The sequence below is a fragment of the Notechis scutatus genome, chromosome 8 (assembly GCF_049901735.1).
Source record: "Notechis scutatus isolate UNSWTSFEM ecotype Mainland chromosome 8, rNotScu1.2, whole genome shotgun sequence".
In the NCBI taxonomy this organism is placed as follows: domain Eukaryota; kingdom Metazoa; phylum Chordata; class Lepidosauria; order Squamata; family Elapidae; genus Notechis; species Notechis scutatus.
The window spans coordinates 20,797,262-20,818,479 of NC_142016.1; the positions used below are offsets into that span (position 1 = coordinate 20,797,262).

Genomic DNA, 21,218 nt, shown 5'->3' on the forward strand with positions numbered 1-21,218 from the left:
AAGACACATAACAGATAACAGATAATCAGAGTTGGAAAGGACCTTATAGGTCATCTAGTCCAACCCCCTGCCCAAGCGGGAGACCCTACACCATGTGTTGGAAGACATATCACAGTTCAGTTCCAAGCCGGAAGAAGGAGGCTGGAGGCTGACTGGAAAGAGGATTTAATGATGAAGCAGAACCACTAGCAGTCCTGGGTTCTGGAGTTGAGAGTGAGGGGTTTTTATACCTTCTCTTGGGCTTTGAACTTGAGCTTCCTGTTCCTGTGCAAAAACATGTATTCTGTTGGCTGTTGTCAGACTCCATTGGGGCAATGTAGGGGGTCATAGCTGAGGCGGGGACAGTCAGCGGTGGTATTTGCTGGTTCTCCGAACTACTCAACATTTCTGCTACCGGTTCTCCAGAACTGGTCAGAACCTGCTGAATAACCACCTCTGCTTGCAACCTTCCCTGCTGGTTTCCCCATTGATTTTGCTTGTTGGAGCCAGGTGGCAAGGTCACAATTTGAGATCACGTGACACCGGGATGTTGCAATTTTCATAAAATACAGGCCGCTTGCCAAGAGCCCAAATTTTGATTGCGTGAGCATGTGGGATGCTGCCAGGCTTATACATGTGAGGACCAATCATACATCCTTTTTTTTTTCAGTGTCTTTGTAACTTTGGTTGTAAATCGAAGATCACCTGCAAATCGTAAACTTCTTGCAATTTCTCAAGGTCTCTGTTTACTTGCAGATCAAGATCATAAAACAAGGATGGAAACGCTGATCTAATCTCGGTGCAAGTCAACAGCCAAGTTCTGCATGCCGAACACAAAATTTGCAAACTGTACAGTAAAAGATGCGTATCTCTGGCTTGCTCTACTCAATGTCTGGGTGTTTTTTAGCTGATAGAAAGCGCCAGTGTGGAAACAGGCTTCAAATGCGCATGGATCCAAAGACTAGTTTCCTTTCACTGGAACAGCGTAGAGTGAGGGGAGCCAAAATTAAGCTGGCATGAGTCCAGTTACACTTGCGGGGCAGGTTTTAGGCAACAGGCCGGAAATCTGGACAGACACTAGTTCTTCTTTTTAACTTTTTGTTTCCTTTGGGGCCAAATATAACAACATGTATTGATAGGTTAGCCATTTTTCAAAGAATTATTTGCAAGGCTGACCTCAATCTTGTTTTTCTTTGAGTTTCTTTGGGCTCGGCCAACGTTGGCAGGTTTGAGGTCAGCTTTGGAGAAGGCTTCCCCTGGGACCTATGGATCACCAGTTTGCTTTCCAGCTTTCTGTTTCATTTCTGTACTTTGAACAGCAGGCCGCTTGCAGAATTAAAGACAACCTTTGGACAGGAAGATGATGGGTCGTGATAGGTATTTATGGCGAGAGTCTCTCATCCTCTGATTGGTCACAAAGAGGTCAGCTTCTCTCTACATGCCAAGATGAAGACATTAACATGCAACGGGAATAATGGACAAGTAGTAGATCCCTGCAAAGAAAACAACAACAGCAACTTTTTAAATTCCTGTATTAATATGTTCAAGCCAAAATAGTAAACTGTAGATCTTCTTAAGTTCAAAAATTCCCAAGAATGGAGAATGTAGACATGGCATAACAAGATACTTGCTTGTTTGCTTTATTTATTTGAGAGAGAGAGAAAGAGAGAGAGAGAGAGAGATAGGGATATATATATATATATATACATATATATATATATATATATATATATATATATATATATATATATATACACATATACACACATACATACATACATACATACATACATACATGAATGATAGGTAGTTAGGTAGGTAAGTGGGTAGGTAGATGGATATAGATGATAGATAAATAGATAGATGACAGACAGAGAGACAGATAGGTATTAGGTAGGTAGGTAGGTAGATAAGATAGATATTCTGCCTTTATAAGTTGAGGCAGTAAACATACCTAATATTCTTCCCTGTTCCTAATTTTTCCACAACTTTGTGAGGTAGGTTGAGAGAGTGACTGGCCCAAGATAACCCAGCTGTCTTTCATGCCTAAGGCGGGACTAGAACTCACCATCTCCTGGTGATTGACCCAAAGTCACCCCGATGTCTTTCATGCCCATGGCAACATTAGAAGTCACTGTCTGATCATTTCTAGACTGGCGCCTTAACCACCAGACCAAACTGGCTCCCCATTGTCCATTAGGAAATGAAAAAAATGATGATTTGAATAGCAACAAATACATATGTTAAATAACAGATCCAGGTTTTTATCTCTGTTCTGTAAATGTTCTTCCAATACTTCAGGTTGCACACCTCATGAATCTCCAGCTTTTGAATTATTTTTAGGTATAGGAAGTACTTTCAAATCCCAAGACTTCTGCAAATGAGGCTTGAAGAGAGAGAGAGAGAGAATGTAGACTTTTATTTTTAGAGAAGGCGGAGGTGGAGGCTTGCAAATTCTGTGTGAAAACACCCAAGTCTGAAGTCCAAGCATCCTCTTTCTCATTCATCTCAAAAGTCCCTAAATGCAAATAGAACAAAATCCAGAGATTGCAGAGAAATGTTGGCCATGTATAATAAACCTGGAAGTTCTCGTGAAGAACATGTCTTGAGCAATTTGCACATCTCCTGTAAATAGGTTTTCATCGTTAATTTCCCTTTTCCCATAAACTGTCTCATTGTGGCTTTAGGATACTGATCCAATACCATTGGACTGAAGTATTGTAGTCAGGGGTGGGCTACTGCCAATTCACACTGGTTTGGGTGAACCGGGTGTTAATTTTACATCTGGTTCACCGAACTGGTAGTTGCAATGACTGGCTGGCCCCACTCACCATGCCCCTTCCCTCCCAGGAGTCTCCATGTGGCCTGTTTTGGATCCCAGACAGGGATGGGATTCTACCAGTTCGCACTTATTCGCTAGAACCGGTTGTTAACTTCTAAACAGTTCGGAGAACCGGTTGTTAGAAGAAATTCCTGGCCTAATCCTGTAAGGAAGGCAGGAAGGAAACATTCTGGTGTTGCTTACAGAAACTGCCTCTCCGTTAACCCTTATTACATTCTTGGCAGGACTAGACTTCCTGTCTCTGGAACGTCTCTGGAGTTTTTTTCCCCTCCTTTGCTGGTACTTTGCTTGTGTGGAGTGACCATTCAAAGTTACAATGGCACTGAAAAAAGTGACTTATGACCATTTTTCACACTTACGACTGTTGCAGCATCCCCACAGTCATGAGAGGCCAGGTGAGGAGATGTGTGCCTCGATGTGAGTGATATTGAGTTGGCCACACCCAGCCAGTCACATGACCACCAAGCCATGTCCACCCAGTCACATGACCACCAAGCCACATTCACAGAACTGGTTGTTAAAATTTTTTGAATCCCACCCATGATCCCAGCTAAGTACAGAGCCTGCACGGAGGCTCAGGGAGGGTGAAAAGCAGGCCCATTTCCGGCTTCCAGGGAGCCTCTGGAGCCCGGGAGGCCATTTTTGGCCTCCTGGAGGCTCAAGGAAAGCCTCTGGAGTCCGGGGAGAGTAAAAACGCCCCCCCCCCACCATGGTGCAGGAGGCCGACTAGGCCACGCCCACCATGGCCACACCCACCCAGCAACCGGGCAGAGAACCAGTTGCTAAATTTTTTGAAGCCCACCCTTGGTTATAATATTGATATCTGAACTGATTTATCTGCGGGTTATAACTCCCTGAGGTAGAATGAAGATTATGTTGAAATAAATCTCTGATCTAGCATCCATTTTGGTTTGTGGACTCTGATGCAACTGTTATCTAACATGAGTTATGCCACATGTGGCTTAGTGTCCCACTTTTTCTTGGCTCTTTCAGGTGGTTTGAAGTTTCAATTTTAGTACCTAAAAACTGGTTAACACCTCTGTAGAGGAAGGGTTCTGTTCTGACCTAGGCTTCACCAAAATCACGAAGCAGAATCCTCGTCCCAACAAAACCTTTTTATTAGGCTAATGTGAATTCCTCTCATTCACATCCAGCAAAGTCCTGGCAAACAGTCTTTCAAGAGTGATTTACAACCACAGACCTTATCAGGCTTGCAGAGTTGCCAGGCCGATAGCTTCCAAGCACAACGCTGTACAAGAAAATACTTGACAATGACTCATGAACCAATTTTTACCCTAATGAATTGAACTAATTGTCTCCTGCAAATACCATTCCCCTTTTGCTCCTATGGGAGGGGCCATTCACCATCCACCTGTGCCTTTACTCCTGAGTCGACCCTTGTTCCTTAACTTCCCTTCTCCTGGCAGCTCTGCACATGTGCACACTGGGAACAGGCTCCAGCTGTTCTTCTGCCTCACTGATCTCTGACGCTGAAGGCAGCTGATAACTGTCGGACGGCCCTGGCCCCATCTCTGCCTCCGATGCAGAGCCCTCGTCAGAGCCTTCCCCAGACTCCAGGACTGGCCCATGTTCCTACCCAACCTCCTCACTGTCCGAGTCTGCCGTCAGCTCCGCTTGGCTGCTGGTGAGCCACAACAGGTTGTTCCAGATATCTTCAAGGAGGTGTGGATGTCACCACTTCTGAACAAGCGTTCTGTCAAGGTTCTGACTGATGGACCCAAGCAAGCAAGTACCATTGAGACGATCCAATCTCTTTTTGCAAAACTTTATTGAGTACATAATTTAGGCACAGAGTGCAGGTCACATTGTCCAATTATATGTCTAGGTATTGTTGTGGAAAACTGTCCAAGTCTTTACTGACCATCTGGCTAGATGACCTTAGTTCCCATGGGATGATTTCTTGTTGTCACCTGGATTTGGCATTCCAAACTTAGCCTTCCCTCCCTCCTGGTTCTGTGGCAAGCTGAGAAATATAGAAAGTTAGCACCCACCCCACTCCTAGAAAAATGAAATATTTTGAGAAATATGAAGAAGGCAGAATATTATATTTCCCTAAAAGAGAAATTAAAGGGAGACAGAGACTCAGAGCCACAGTTCCCTACCCTCAAGCAGATACTAAGCCGAGGCCAGCTTTTAGAAATGCAGATTTGGTAATCCATTCAAGACAGGATATTTCAAACAAAGGCAGAATTAGGTAGAATGGTAGGATCAGCCCTCACTCCAAGATCCAAACCAGGAAAGCCATTAAGACACAATAGGAATGGCCCAATACCCTTTCAGGACACAAACCTCCTCATGACATCATCTCAGAGAGCCCAGGCTTCAACCAAACTTAACTCAGACAATCTACAAAGTTAGCTATGACCCCTACAACAGCCAATACAATTGCACAGTAACAGGAAGCTCAAGTTCAAAGCCCAAGAGAAGTGATCCAGACCCAGATCTGGGATGGAAATGACATCGGTTGCTTTGGTGAATGGCCATTGTCATTGGATGGAGAGCATACAATCCTCTTGCTTCTCCTTGATCTCTCAGTGGAGGTCAATGCTATTGATGATGGTATTCTTTTTGGACCATCTTTGAGGGTTTGAGGGACTTACAATGGATTCCCTTCTTCCTAGGTGGAAGATAGCAGTGTTAATGAGAGAAGCAATCTCGATCCAGTTGCTTCCTTGTGACGTTCTTAAAGGAATTGATCCTTTCTTCCCTCCTGTTTAGAATTTATTCAAGACTCCTAGGAATGCTTATCCATCAGTTGGGTGGTGTATCACCCACAGCCTGATGATGCTCAGTTATACCCTGCTACCTTAGACCTTGGGAAGACATCATGGAGGTCCCAGCATGATATTTGGAAGCGGTGGGGATCTGGATGGGACAAAACAAGCTGAAGTTGAATCCCAAACAGGTGATCTAGAAATATCTCTACCTGCTCTGGTTTTAATTAGGAAGGTGTGCGCCCCCTGAAGGAGAAAGACCAAGATTTAACTGCCCTCTTAGACTTACAACTATTGTTGAATTCATAGGTGGAGATGTTAGTTAGGGTTCTTCATCCAGCTATGAGTTTTGGGGCACCAGGTGTGTCCCTACCTGAAGCAGGAGACTGAAGTAATGGTCATTCATAGACTCACCACCTCCAAGATAGATTACTGCAATTATTTCAACATGGGGCTGCCTTTGAAAACTACTTGGAAACAGCAGTTGGTGCTGAATAGAGTTGCTTATATTTGCCATGGGAGGGCTGCAGGGACTTTAATAATTCCCACGGTGCAATTCAACACTGGACTTCTTCGATGACTGTAGAAAGGTCCAAATCGTCTTACAAGCTCGCTGTTGTAAGTCTAAAGGGAGGCGAGCAGACTGCCTAAGCAGCAGCTTGAATACTGAGACACAAAGCAGAATTTAGGCTTTGAATAAATTGTTCATCCATCTGTGCATTGTTTTGCACAACTGACAAAAGGCGAACATCAGAGTCTCTCTAGAAATATTTTGCCTTCGGCTTAACCATCAAAAATCAGATTATAATTACATGTTATGGAATGTACACAGGATCAGCTTTTAAATGAACAATAATCACACGTCAATCAACAGATGGTCTTCAGTGATTACTAACTATGTCTGCTTGTATATATCTCTCCCCCCCACCCCCAGACAGGCTGGTTCTAAGACCCAGGTTCCTCTTCTTGATTCTCAAAATGTTCCTGAATTAGTTACCATCTTCTCAGAAAGCACCTCCTCAAATCTACTAAGTCCAGTGGTGGGATTTGAAATTTTCTACTACCTGTTCTTGGGTGTGGCTTAGTGAGCATGGCAGGGGAAGGATACTGTAAAATCCCCATTCACTCCCTACTCCTGGGGTAAGTTACTACAAAATCCCCTTCCCTTCCCACCCCACTAACCTGCTTTCCAGCTCTGTTCTCCTGTGCAGGGCAACCAAAGGAGACCCAGCCAATCAGCTGGGACTCAGGAGGCAGAGAAAGATGGGGGTGGAGCCAGTCACAGACGGTATTTGCTGGTTCTGAGAACTACTCAAATTTTCCGCTACCGGTTCTCCAGAACTGGTCAGAACCTGCTGAATACCACTCTGACTAAGTCCCATCCAAACTACAACATGTCCTGGTTTTGAAGTGGAGGGTATATAGATAAATCAAAGCTGAATTTTTCCTAACCAGAAGTTTCTTCTTGCAACTCTTATTTCTTTTTCAGGATCTTCTCTCTCCTTAGAGTTGAAGGCTCAGTCTTTCCAAGCTGAGGGAAAAAAAGAAAAGACGCTGACTTCCTATGGCCTCCCACCCTTCACCAAAATAGTAGCGCCTGTGTCATTTCGTGGCCTGAATCATAGTTTCTCTCCCTGCCAGTGGCCGCTGCACTGTTACTCATAGCCGAAAGGAACCGTGGGAGGTACTTATGCAACCAATGCTCAGTATTTCATAGCTAGCTGAGTTAAGCCTGCTGCATGCGACTCGTTGCTTCCAAGGGATCCAGAGAACATTGGGTTGAACTATAAATATTTGTAGCTCAGGGTTGACATGCGGGCTCCTTGAGCTGGCTTGTTTTATTGCAGACGTTTCGTTACCCAACTAGATAACATCATCAGTGCTAGTAAGGAGTGTGGTTTGCTGATCCTAGACCAAGATTTGTCAATCCTAGACCAAGCCAAGTTCAAAAATGCCAGGGGATTTCTAGAAGCCTGGCAGTCTGACAGATTAGCCAGCAAGAGACACATAAATATCAACAACATCTATGGAAAAGAAACAATCAACCAGCCAAAAAAGAAACAGAAAGACTCAAGCACCTCTCCACCAGAAATCAATACCCAGATAGCAATAGCCATAGCACTTAGACCTATATACCACTGTACAGCTCTCTAAGCGGTTTACAGAGTCAGCCTCTTGCCCCCAACAATCTGGGTCCTCATTTTACCCACCTTGGAAGGATGGAAGGCTGAGTCAACCTTGAGCCTGGTGAGATTCGAACTGCCAAATTACAGGCAGCTGGCAGTCAGCAGAAGGAGCCTGCAGTACTGTACTCTACCCACTTGCACCACTGTGGCTCAGATCACCATAGATTAACTCAAGGATTAACATCAGACCAACAATCAAGTAAACAATACTCCAATCAAGAAACTGCCAAAAAAAGCCCACAATAAGCAACCCAACCAAAGAACGGTTGCAGGAACTGGGTATGTCTACTCTAATGAAAAGAAGGACTAGGGGAGACATGAAAGCAGTCTTCCAATATCTAAGGGGCTACCCAAAGAAGAGGGAGTCAAGCTATTCTCCAAAGCCCCTGAGGACGGGACAAGAAACAATGGATAGAAATGAACCAAGGAGAGAAGCAACCTAGAACTAAGGAGAAATTTCGTGATAGTTACAATTAATCATTGGAACAACTTGCCTGCAGAAGTTGTGAATGATCCAACACTGGGAGTTTTTAAAAAGATGTGGGATAACCATTTGTCTGAAGTGGTGTAGGGTTTCCTGCCTCAGCAGAGGGTTGGACTAGAAGACCTCCAAGATCCCTTCCAACTCTGTTATTCCATTCCATTCTATTCTATTCTATTCTAATCTCTAATCTCTAAGACCACCTCCATCCACCCTGACAGGGCTGTCCACAAAACTGTCACCAAACTGCACTCTTTGGTAGCATTGATGATGTTATCTAGTTTGGGTAATGAAAACAAGCAAACTCGGAGAACACCAGGGATTTCTGATTTAGCGGTGGTATTCAGCAGGTTCTGACCAGTTCTGGAGAATCAGTCGCGGAAATTTTGAGTAGTTCGGAGAACCAGCAAATACCGTCTCTGACTGGCCCCACCTCCATCTATTCTCTGCCTCCCATTGAGTCCCAGCTGATCATTGGCTGGGTCTCCTTTGGTTGCCCTGCACAGGAGAACGGAGCTGGAAAGCAGGTTAGTGGGGTTGGGAGGGAATGGGGATTTTGCAGTATCCTTCCCCTGTTATCTAGTTTGGGTAATGAAAACAAGCAAACCATGCCCACAGAACCGGTAGTAAAAAAAATTTGAATCCCACCATTACTCTGATTAGTCATTTTTGTGTATGGGTGCTAATTTATGGCAGGTTTATAGTTCATGGTTTTTCTACCTCTTTTGAAACCTCCCATGTTTAATTCTGGTACAGTATTTAAAGTTAGTTGCATCATGATATCAAAAGCTCTGGTTGGTGGTTAGAAGTTAAGAGTCGTATATTGTTTTGAGTGCCTTTGAGCATGATCATAGGGTAGGAGAGAAGGCTGGCCCAGCTCCTACTGGGAACCGATGTGAAGGCTCCAGTCCCAGTGAAGGATAATCAAAATGTACGTTAGAACTCAAGTTCCACCCAAGTTAGAAGCGTCACCGAGATGGTGATTAGACCAGGGTGTTTCTCCAAAGAGTCCGTGGGTGGACAGAGAGGGCTCCTAAAATGTGAGAGATGCTCAAAATTATGTCATCCACAATGCTGTGTTCTCCCCACACCACAGCTACAAGAATATGGATTCCACTGGCCTTTGATGTTATATGTTGCTAATCATTACAGGCCAAAATGTAGCTTCCGTCTGGAGTACAGCCACTCGATCCCACAAGCAACTGCTGAATCTAGTGAAAACCCCAGCGTGCTTCAGCCAAATTCCTACACCCTTGGCATCTGTCTCGATTTTCTGTCCCCTGTTATTTTTAAACCACTTATGTTCACTGAACGTCAGCAGGAGATGACCTGGGGTATAGGGCCATGATCTCCCCGAGATACCTCCAAAGGGTGGATGGGAGAGAAACATCCCATCCTCCAGGATATTTGACTGCTGACTCACTGGATGGCCCTAAACCCACTGAGTCAGACCCAAGTCAACGCCTGACACTGGCTTGATTTGGGTGGAGCGAAAGAATGGGTAAGAGTGTCTCAAATTCATAATGCAGTGACTTAGTAACCTTGGCTGTAATAAATACTGGCCGATGTTTTGTCACTGCAGGATATCGGGAAACTCTTGGAAATCCCCACCCTGATGCTAATGGACAGCATGGGCATCTACTGCAGTCTTAATAGAATAACTAAAGAGTTGGAAGGGACCTTGGAGGTCTTAGACTGTCTACTATCACCCTTTTCCTAAGAGGTCTGTAGGGGGCGTGCATAAGCGCACCAACGTGCCTACCGTCCCTGTCCTATTGCTTCTTTTATTTTTCTTATATGTATCCATGTATTCATAACTATGTTTTTACTTATACCTATTATCTTGTAAGCAATTGACAAACCAAATTTAAAAAAACAGGCACTTTTTGGGCCTTTTCAGGGCCATTTCCGGGCCTTTTTCCAGGCCTTTTTCAGCCCGTTTTTCAGGCAGTTTTTCAGGCCTTTTTCAGGCTATTTTGGGGGCCTTTTTCCAGGCCATTTTCCAGACCTTTTCCAGGCAGTTTTTTTTGGGTCTTTTCCAGGCTGTTTTCAGCCCATTTTTCAGTCCATTTTCCAGGCCTTTTCCAGGCTGTTTTTCGGGCCTTTTTCAGGCTGTTTTGGGGCTGTTTCTAAGCCAAAACAACCCGAAAAACACCCTGAAAAGTGACTTAAGAACGCCCTGGAAAATTGCCTGAAAATGGTCCAAAAGGGCTTGAAAATGTCTCAAAAACAACGCAATGAAAACGACCAAAAAACAGGCATGCGTGCAATGCTCCGGCATCCACATATTCACATGTGTTCCGGTTTGGGCACTTGGTGCTGAAAAGGTTCGCCATCACTGACCTATAACTGTCTCAGACAAGTGACTGTCCAGGCTCTTCTTAAAAAACCCCAGTGATAGAGTGCCCACGAATTCTGGAGGCAAACTGGTTAATTGTCCTCACTCTTAGGAAGTGTCTCCTTAATTCCAGGTTGCTTCTCTCTTTGATTCATTTCCAACCATTATTTCTTGTCTTGTCTGGTGCTTTGGATAATAACAATAACAACAAACAACAATAATAATGGGTATGGCTTAAGAGAGGAGCCATCAAGAAAGAAACGGAAAGTTTAATACTTGCTGTTCAAGAACAAGCACTTACCAACTAATGCCATGAAAGCGAAGATACAAAAAAAAAAAAACCCACTGACAATCCAAACTGCCGACTTTGCAATGACAAAGTTGAAATGGTTTCACACTTAATATGTGAGTGCAGCAAAATGGCGCAAACTGTCTACAAAGCTAGACATGATCAAGTTGCTATATTAATCCACTGGTCATTGTGTAAAAAATACACCCTACCTGTATCCGAAAAGTCATGGGATCATAATGTGGAAAAAGTTGTCGAAAATGAGATGGTGAAGATTTTGAGGGACTTTCGAATACAGACAGATTGACATTTGGAACACAACACGCCAGATATTATGGTTGTCGAGGGCCAAAGCATACAGTTTATTGATATCACTGTAACAGGAGACACCAGATTCGAAGAAAAAGAACTGGGGAAAAAAACCACAAAGTATTGCTAGCCATTTAAACTACACAGTTATGGATGAAACATGTAACAGTGATACTCATTGTCATTAGGGCACTTGGTACCATGTCCAAGAATTTTACAAAATACACCAAGAAATTGCAGCTTCCTGCAATAACACCAGCGGAACTGCAAAAAATTGCACTACTCAGAACATCGTACAGTTTGAGAAGATACTTGATTGATACCTAGGATGCTGGCAGCAGTGGTGGGATTCAATTTTTTTACTACCAGCTCTGTGGGCGTGGCTTGGTGGGCGTGGTATGGCTTGGTGGGCATGGCTTGGTGGGCATGGCAGGGGAAGGTTACTGCAAAATCCCATTCCCTCCCCACCCCACTAACCTGCTTTCCAGCTCCGTTCTCCTGTGCAGGGCAACCAAAGGAGACCCAGCCAATCAGCTGGGACTCAACGGGAGGCGGAGAAGAAATGGGGGCGGGGCCATTCAGAGGTGGTGTTTGCCGGTTCTCTGAACTACTCAAAATTTCCGCTACCGGTTCTCCAGAACTGGTCAGAACCTGCTGAACACCACCTCTGGCTGGCAGCAACCCGTATCAACCATTAGCACCAGTCACTGGTATTTCTGATACATTTTTAAATGTTCAGTTGACTGAGTTTCATGTTTAATGAATAAAAGAATAATAATAATAATAATAATAATAATAATAATAATAATAATAATAATAACAACAACAATAACAACAACAACAACAACAACCCCGATTTAGTCTAACTTCTTACACAATGCAGAATCTGCTAAATGGCTCCAGTTTCTTTGAAAAAAAAAGAAAATAAAAGCTTAGATTTCATAATCCATCAGCAGCCAAACTGAATTGGCTTCTGAATGTCTACCGAAGAAGGAAGTAAAGTTTCTTTCTCCCCCTCTTGCATATGGAAGGGATGATACATTGAACTGTGCATTGAACATGTTCATGCTTTTCACTATTTTTGTGGGGGAGGTAGGTATATATAGTTAAAGCTTCTTAGTTGTGTGTCAGAAACAGAGCTGCTGAATCAAGCAGGGTGTGTCCTGCTTGGGAAATTGGTTTGACAGAAATCATCCTTTCTGGCAAAAACAACAATAGGTTGACACATTCTGTCTGCTCTCAAGAGATCCAGTTTCACAGCTGAAACACCTCCGTCTGATTCTAAGCAGGCTTCCCTCTCAATACGTCTTATTGTATTGCTGCTGTTCCAATGTTCAAATGCAATTTTCTTTTCTTACAGGAACGATACAAGGCTCGCCAAAGCCGGGGATTTGTTTGGCTTTGATTTTGCATGTTGCATGAATCCAACTATTGTCAGTTATTCAGCGAAGCCTGAACAAGACATTTGGGTGATGTATGATCTCCGTGTGAAGCTGCTTTGGAAGCAACCTGTGGCTTCTCTAAATATAGGCTTAGCAGAATGACATGCAGCAATGTCTGTTATGCCCTTCAGACTGTTTACCTGGTGTTCAGTATTCTCACCCCAGCCTTCTACAACCAGATGGTCCCTAAGAAAAAAAATAGTAGAGTAGAGTAGAGTAGAGTAGAGTAGAGTAGAGTAGAGTAGAGTAGAGTAGAGCAGAATACTCTACTCGTTTTGGCTGCCCCTCTCCCATCCCAGAAATAGAAGAGTAGAGTAGAATAAAATAGAATAGACTTTATTGTCACTTTGAATGTACACCAATTGACATATATTAAAATGAAATTTTGTTGCATACAGCTCAGTCTCTATTATCACTATTATCTATTATTACTACCTCAGTCTATATTCCCCTCTCTCTCTCCATCTATTTATCATCTATCTGTCTGTCTGTCCATCATAACCTCTCAACCATCCATCCATCTCTGTCTGTCCGTCCGTCCATCTTATCTCAGCATTCACACCTCCTCCCTCCTCCCTGAGGCCTGAGGATCCTCGCGGGCGTGGAAAAAACGTGAACCCGCAGCGAATGAGAAGCGTGTGAAACCTGCAAAAGAGATTGTCATTCAATTTGCCACCTCTTCTTCCTTTGGGCCTCAGTTTCCCCTTCTTTCAAATAACAATGATTCATTTTGGAGAGCTGTCATCCCAGAGATGATTAATAGCTGAGCCAAAGCCTTGGACACACTTCCCAAGTCTTGTATGAATTACTCTTCATTAATAAATAGCTCACAGCTAAACAGGGTTGGTTGACTCATTGGTGGGTAGATCTTTAAGACAAGAGCCCGTTCCTTTCTGGCTAGACTTCTGAAAGCTGGCCTCCCCACTCCCTTTCCTCTAGAATGAAGGAAAAGGGTGTCCGCAGGATACCTGGGAAAATGCAGTCAAATCTCCGCCCATTAACGGGCTAACAGAGCTTCATCCAAGCGCGGATGCTTCTCCCTTGTTTCAAGAGATCCTGAAAATGAGGCTAAAGGAAGCCATTGCAAGGAGAAGCCTAATTCCTTTACCTCTTTGTCTCCTGTATCCCATCCTACGAATATAGGCCTTCCAAATGGTATCCTTAAATCAGAAGGCCCTCTTGAGATCATCAAGTCCACCCCTGCTCTGTAGAACTTTAAGGGATCTAAATTAAATCCTCCCCGAAAGGTCTCTGTCTCTCTGTGTGTGTGTGTGTGTCTGTCTCTGTTTCTCTCTCTGTGTCTCTGTGTGTCTATCTCTGTCTCGCTTTGTGTTTCTCTCTGTCTATGGCATCTGGTTGGACACACCCAGGGAAGGGAAGCCCTTGATAGTGGTGGAGCAGAAATCCAACAGGTGCAGCTCTCCGACAGGGCCTATTCGCCAGTGACACAGATGCTTCTTGTGCTCTGAAGGACACATGGGGTGGGGTGGGGGTGGGGAATGTGGGGGAAAAATAAATGGCTTTCTTTTTGTTTTCCTTGAAAGGCGGGGGGGAAATTGGAAATGGGCAGCGGTTGGTAGAAGAAAAACACTTCGGGGAAATTGTGAGTTTTGAGAACTTCAAACTTGCTCATCTCTTCTGTTTTGCAATCATTATTGCTTCTTTTTTTTTTTTTTAAAGAATCATTTTTTTCTGCTTTTGATATTACAACTCTAAAAATCTCTGGGAGTTATGATGGAGCATTTGCCCAGCAAAGAGATTCTAGATCACCCTACAATCTGCTTGCCTGCCATTTCATGCATTCCCCTGCTCTAAATTTCCTTTCCACCTCCAAATCCTAATCAACAGAAGCCCTTGTCCTCCAGATGTTTTAAAGTACAGTTCTCAGCACCTGCAACCACCTGCTTTGCTGCCTGGGTTTAGGGGAATTGTAGCGCCAAACATATTGGGGGTTCTTCTCTGAAATTAAACTGCTCCTTGAGGGCAGAAGCTTATATTGGTCCAACCACTACCTGCAAAAAAGCAAAAAAACAAACAAAAAACCCTCAGGAAATTCTGGTTTTAGAAGGCCTACAATGGCTTCTCATAGGGAGTTTTGATTTTATTTCTCATCCTGCACTGCATTGCTCTTCCTGGTAGTTTGTTTGTTTGTTTGATTGATTGATTTGTCAATCGAATACAAGATAACAGATATAAGTATAAATGTGAGTAAGAATACAGGAAATAGGTACAGATAAATGGGGACAATGGGACAGGGACGGGAGGCACGATGGTGCACTTATGCACGCCCCCTTACAGACCTCTTAGGAATGGGGTGAGGTCAACAGTGGATAGTTTGAGGTTAAAGGAGTGGAGGGTTTGAGGATGTAACAACAGAGTCAGGTATTGCATTCCAGGCATTGACCACTCTGTTGCTGAAGTCGTACTTTCTGCAATCAAGTTTGGCGTGATTTATATTGAGTTTGTATCTGTTGTGTGTTGTTGTATTGTTGCGGTTGAGGCTGAAGTAGTCATTGATGGGTAGGACATTGTAGCAGATAATTTTGTGTACCACACTTAAATCCAACCATACGCGGTGTAGTTCAAGGTTGTCCAAGCCCAAAATTTCAAGCGTGGTGTCTTGGTTCAGGAGGGGGCATTATTTTATTTATTTATTCGATTTTTATTCCACCTTCATTCGTCTTTATAAATAGCTCAAGGTGGCGAACATACATAATCGTCCTCCTTTTTGTCCTCCCACCCCCCCAGCAACAACCCTGTGAGGTAGGTCGGGTTGAGAGAGAATGACTAACCCAAAGTCACCCAGATAGCTTTCATGCCTATAGCGGGACTCAAACTCACTATCTCCTGGTTTCTAAGCCAGCACCTTAAACAAACTGGCTGTTTCAGCATCTTCTTGACCCCAAGAAGAAGCTCTTCGATTCAGGCCAGAGAAATGGAATTCCTCAGATCCATGCAGCAAAACGTCATGAAATGTTGGGCTCTTATTTTGCACAAGAAAATGTTTTTGGCCGTCAGTTAATTTCATTCCCCAAGCCATTTCGTCCACTTGTTTTAGCTATCTCCCACTGCCCCTCTGCCTCTGCCGGAAATAGAATAGAATAGAATAAAATAATAACTTTACTGTCACTTTGAATCTATATATATAAAAGTGGAATACCAGTCACACATCATCACAAAATCTCCAGAACCGTAAAGTCTACATACTTGAAATTTGGCACGTATATTCCTCTTAGCTTCTAGGTGCTCGCTAAGAAAGGATTTTTCAAAATGATCATTAGAGCATCAGTATTTTGTATATTATTATTAACAGGCTTTGATGCTAAGGAGTTCTACTCCCCCTCCCCACCTGAAAAGAAATCTGTTCCAAATGCAAAACACAAGCAGAGGAGAAGAGTTTCCATTTCAGTTTTAGTTTCACAGCAGCAACCAGCTTTAGTACAGAACAGTTGAGCTAAGCCACGCCCAGGCTCCTTGCTGTCGCCTTCTTGCTCACACAGCAAATACTCTTTCATTTTCCATGTTTCAGTTTCCAAACAGCCCTCAACTCTCTCACACACTGACAGGACACTAGCCAGATGAATACTGATGGATGCTGGTAGGCAGAGGCAGAATTCCGCCGCCCCCCCTCCGCTCTTATTTTCCTCCCCAAAAACTGAGCCTGATCACATAGTTTCATAGCAAAACACAGGTATAAAGCTAATGTACACTAATCGGCATACATTAAAATGAAATTTCATTGCAGACAGCTTTCAAAGGGTCATCACCTCTAATATACACTACATCAGGGGTCCCCAACCACCGGGCCCCGGACCGGTATCGGTCCGTGGATCATTTTGTACCAGGCCACAAAGAATGAAATTAGGGCCTACTTTGCTTGGGCGCCGCCATCTTGTTTCGACGACGCTTGAGAAAGTGCTTTCGGGTGAGCTTGTTGGTTGTCGGTTGGAAAGCGGCGTTTGGGTGCTGAAGGAATCCTCGTGCCTTAGTTTCGTCGAGGGGGGGGCAGCTTCGAATGAAGAACTGTCCCGATGGCGGTGGAGTCTCGCGTTACTCAGGAGGAGATTAAGAAAGAGCCCGAAAAGCCCATCGACCGCAAGAAGGTACAAAGGAGGAGTTGAAGGTGGCGGGGAGAAGCGGGGGACGGCTGGCTGGCCGGTCGCTCGGCTCACCTTGCCTTGGTCGTGCGTGCTGATGCCGGTACCGGTCCGTGGATCATTTTGTACCGGGCCGCAAAGAATGAATAATCGTGAAACTAGTCCCTGGTACAAAAAAGGTTGGGGACCACTGCACTACATAAACATGACAAAATAAATAAATACAAAATTACGCATATACCCACATATATTCCATGACAACACAGTCCAGTTTGGATGTATATATGTACATGGCGAGAAAAATGAATCTTGTGTGTTTCCCAGACAAATGGCCTAGGAAACAAAGCTGTTATAGAATCTGGAAGTCCTGCTAGAGATACTTTTCCCAGAGGGGAGCAACATGAATTCGAGTCAGGGCTGTCCATCGATGGTTGTCAATTCCCCATGCCAATTTAGACCCCCAAACTGTAATCGGAGTCTTTCTTTGGCAAGCAAACACTTTTGGGACTCATGTACGGAGATTCTCAGGCATCCAGATCAAAGTTGTCCCAAAGGTGCTTTTTCCAAAGAGGCACCTGGACTTTCTTGTTTTTCTTTGAAGACGTTTCGCTTCTCATCCAAGCAGCTTCTTCAGCTTCTTGGATGAGAAGCGAACCCCCTATAACAAGCTCACCCGAAACCTATATTGTTTTTATGAGGTGGTGGTGGTGGATGTTTTCCCCTCTCCTTTTCAATATTTACCTATATTAGGTAAATAGTTTGAGCTGAAGAAGCTTCTTGGGTCTTTTCGGGCGATGACATTTTATCAGGCATGGCAGGCCAAAAAATAGATGAAGTCTGCCATTGTGTCGTCTTATTCTCTTTTAATCCTACAAAGCAGGAAGTTCCCCTGTGCCTGGATAAGGAGATGCTTAAAGAAATCTACCTGGATCTATTTAGAAATCACAGACAAATCTGGGTAGGGCTGCAGTCAAGAGACAACAAACGGCACCTTTTTTTCAAGGTGCGCAAGTGATTCACAACCTCAAATTCTTGATGTGTAAATACACGAAACATTGGTTGATGTTCTACCGCAAACCGCTATGCGGTATCCAAGGGAAAACATTCTATGTTATTTGTTTAATTATTCAATTTATATGCCGCCCAGCTTATGATCGAGTGAATCTGGGCAGCTCGACATGCTCAGAGGCACTGTCTTCTCTCTTGCTGCTTCACAAGTCGGAAGTCCAATGTTCCTCGGGCATGTCAGGATCTTGAGAATGACTAGGGGGTGACAGGATAGCAGTATTCCAGTCTTTGAGGGGCTGCCCCAAAGAAGAGGGGGTCAAGCTATTCTCCAGAAGGCGGGACAAGGAGCAATGGGTGGAAACTAATCAAGGAGAAAAGCAACTTGGAATTAAGCAGAAACTTCCTAACAGTGAGGACAATTAACCAGTGGAACTGCTTGCCACCAGGAGTTGTGGGTGCTTCATCCCTGGAGGTTTTTAAGAAGAGACTGGACAGCCATTTGTCTGGAATGCTATAGGGTCTCCTGCTTGAGCAGGGGGCTGGACTAGAAGACCTCCATGGTCCCTTCCAACTCTATTCTGAATCGAACGTTGAATTGACATCTCTATAGTTTTTTTTTTAAAGTCAAAATAGTATTGCACACACAAAAAGACGACAAGGTTTTGATCACACACAACTTCGACATGGGCATTTTTGACTTTTTTGGACCTGATCCTGAATTTGTGGCTCCGAGGAGCAAGGAAAAGATCTGTGGCTTGTAGGACTGAAGAGCATCGTTCTTGAAGATCCCACTAGATCAGGGGTCGCCAACCTTTTGGACCTCAGGGACCACCAAACTCATAATTTTAAATCCTGCGGACCACTAATATGAATTTTGACTGATGGGGGCTTGTTGACTTTTTCCCAGAGTCTCTGCAGAAAGTGGCTGAGACCCTGGGAAAAATCCCCAAAAAGTCTGCAGGAAAATTCCCCACTCCGTTTTCCTACCGATCGATCATTCTTTATTTGGGATCGCAGGATGCCATCTCCAGTTCCATTCTGGGGGGAGAGAGAGGGAGAGAGAGAGGAGGGAGGGAGGGAGAGAGGGAGAGAGAGACTTTTGGCTTCATGCAAGGAAAGCAGCAGAAGCAGCAGAAGTCTTTCTTTCTCTCCCCCAAACTCTGCCAGAAATGAGTCTTTGCCGGCGCAGCCTCTTGGAGCAGGATGCCTTGCAGGGTCCCAAAGACTCATTTCTGGTGGAGTTTGGGGCAGAGAAAGAAAGACTTTTGCTGCTTTCCTTGCGTGCAGCCAAAAGCAGAAGAAGCGGAAAGAAGCAACCTGGTGGCCAGGCACATGGGGTGAGTGGGGCAAGTCCCCGCCCCCCTGCCCTTTCCCTCCTCCCCTCACTATCTTGGTGTTGTTCACAATGCAAGCAATGCAAGCCCTGTGTTCCCAAGGGCCATGTGGGCGGCACAGCCTTGTCTTCCCGCACAGCCTGGATTAATTGCTTTGGGGTGACATTTCTCTGCGGACCACCAACATTTTCCTGGCCCCCTGGTTGGCAATCACTGCACTAGATTGCCTTCAGAGGTGACGATGAGCTTGCTGAATTCACCCAGCTACACAATACCCGAAGCCCCCCAAAACTCAACACGAAGCTTCACCTGCCTCCATGCTGGCATCCGTAACACAATTTAAGTCTCAAAGGTGGGGGTTTTTTTGCCCCCCACCCCCAAAGGCAACCGGACTTTCTTGTTTTTTTCTTCGAAGACGTTTCACTTCTCCTCCGAGAAGCTTCTTCGGTTCTGACTGGATGGTGGTGGGGAATGGAAGGATTTCTATATACTCCTTGACGCCACTGCCATCCAGTCAGAGCCGAAGAAGCTTCTCGCAGGAGAAGCGAAATGTCTTCAAAGAAAAACAAGAAAGCACCTTTGGGACAACCATGACCTGGATGGCTAAGAATCTCCACAGGCAACACGGTTTAAGCGCGTTGTAGGGACGCACAGTCACGCATCTGCGTTTGGAGTTTTCAGTCCGGTTGTTTGGCTCGGCGTTGGGCGTGATTCTAGATCAGTTTCGCCGCCAGATCTGGATCCCGGGCGGGTTGCGTGGGGAGGGGGAGGAGATATGGGGAGGGGAAAGGGATTCCCAGACGACCCCCCCGCGCTTTCCTGCCCCTGTAAAGTCCAAGTCCCCCGAGGCGCCTCGGCTCCGGCCCCTCTCGCCTTTTCACACTTCGCCCGGCCTTCCTTGGGCAGCCCCCGCCCCGCCTCGCCTCGCCTCGCCCCGCCCGCTGACGGAGTGCCCCAGCCCAAAGCCCAAGCAAGTTCCTCCGGGGCTCCTCTGCGGGGTTGGGCAAGTAGTTGGGTCCGGGACTCCGCGAGCGCTTCGGCTTCAGCGCTTTCTCGGGACGGGGATTCTCTTCGGGCTGCTCTCTTTTGTCCCGTTGCTTTCCACTTTTTTTCTTTCTTTTCACTTCTACTCTTTCTTTTCTTTTCTTTATTACTCTTTTTCCTTCCTTCCTTTCTCCTTTTCTTTCTTTCTTTCTCTTTTCTTTCTTTCTTTTTCCTTTCTCCTTCCTTCCTTTCTTTCTTTCTCTTCCTTCCCTTTCTTTTCCTTCTCTCTTTCTCCCTCCTTCCCACCCTCGTCCTGGCTGCCTGCTGGTTGCTCAAGAGGCAGGGATGGGGGGCTGCCCAAGGGGTCTTCAACCCCTGCCTCCCAGCTCCGGGCACCAAGCGCTCCTCCGCCCCCAGCAACGCACAAGAGATGCAGATCAAGCAGGACCTAGCTGAGACCCGCGCCCTCCACATCCCCCCGGAGCCTGGCGAGAATCTGCGTCGCCTTCGGGGACGGAAACGCCTGCTGGGCGAAGAGAAGAACCTGGCAGGCTGGTCGCTGCTGGTGGCCATGCTTGGCATCTTCCTCATGGTGCTGCACACCGAGCTGGCCTGGTTTGGCCACTGCGAGGTAAGTCGCCCGCTGCCCAGTTCCTGGCTTCTCACGTTGGACCTTAACTTCCTTCTTAAGCCTCACTTCAGCCTGGAAACCGGGTTTGTCTATTCTCGCTCCTGCTTTCATCCCATGCACAGAATGTGTTTGTTTTTTTAAACTTTGGCTTTCTGGAAAGTTGATCGTGCCAGATTTGGGCAAATTGGCAAAGCGCTTTGTGTAATAGCAATATTCACGGCTGGTGCAGTTTGCCTGAAAGAGGCAGACAGATGTTTGACCAATGAATACTTTTTCTATAGGCTTCTCAAAACATTGGGATCATCCGATGTGGGGAAAAGGGTGGAAGGAGTTGGGTTAGGAACCCGGAACCCGGAACCCCCAGATTGTAGTTCTTGCTCAGTTTTGGAAAACTTCCTTGAGCCTGTTAAATTTTCAGTCCAAACTCCCTGCCAAGGTTGTTGTGGGGATAAAATAGCCACCTCTTTGGTCCAGAAGGAAAAGGAGGATGAAGGAAGGAAAAGAAGACAAATTCAGTGTTTCACATTGTCTGTGGAGATTCTCAGTTGTCTAAGACTAAGTCA

The 21,218-nt window shown here is 45.2% G+C and overlaps 1 protein-coding gene and 1 long non-coding RNA gene across 2 annotated transcripts in view; one reads left to right on the plus strand and one right to left on the minus strand.

Annotated features, from left to right (window-relative positions):
* The window catches only part of LOC148129942 (uncharacterized), a 35,452-nt gene that overhangs the window by 10,948 nt on the left and 3,286 nt on the right, over positions 1 to 21,218 (minus strand). The window contains exon 2 of the long non-coding RNA XR_015750522.1: positions 1 to 1,472. This exon is cut by the window's left edge and continues 555 nt beyond it. This is a non-coding gene — a long non-coding RNA (uncharacterized LOC148129942). The remainder of the gene's footprint in view (positions 1,473 to 21,218) is intronic.
* Positions 20,023 to 21,218, plus strand: part of KCNN4 (potassium calcium-activated channel subfamily N member 4) — a 48,631-nt gene continuing 47,435 nt past the window's right edge. The window contains exon 1 of the mRNA XM_026690052.2: positions 20,023 to 20,655. Within this exon, the coding sequence (XP_026545837.1) occupies positions 20,455 to 20,655 (201 nt within the window). The 5' untranslated portion in view covers positions 20,023 to 20,454. The remainder of the gene's footprint in view (positions 20,656 to 21,218) is intronic.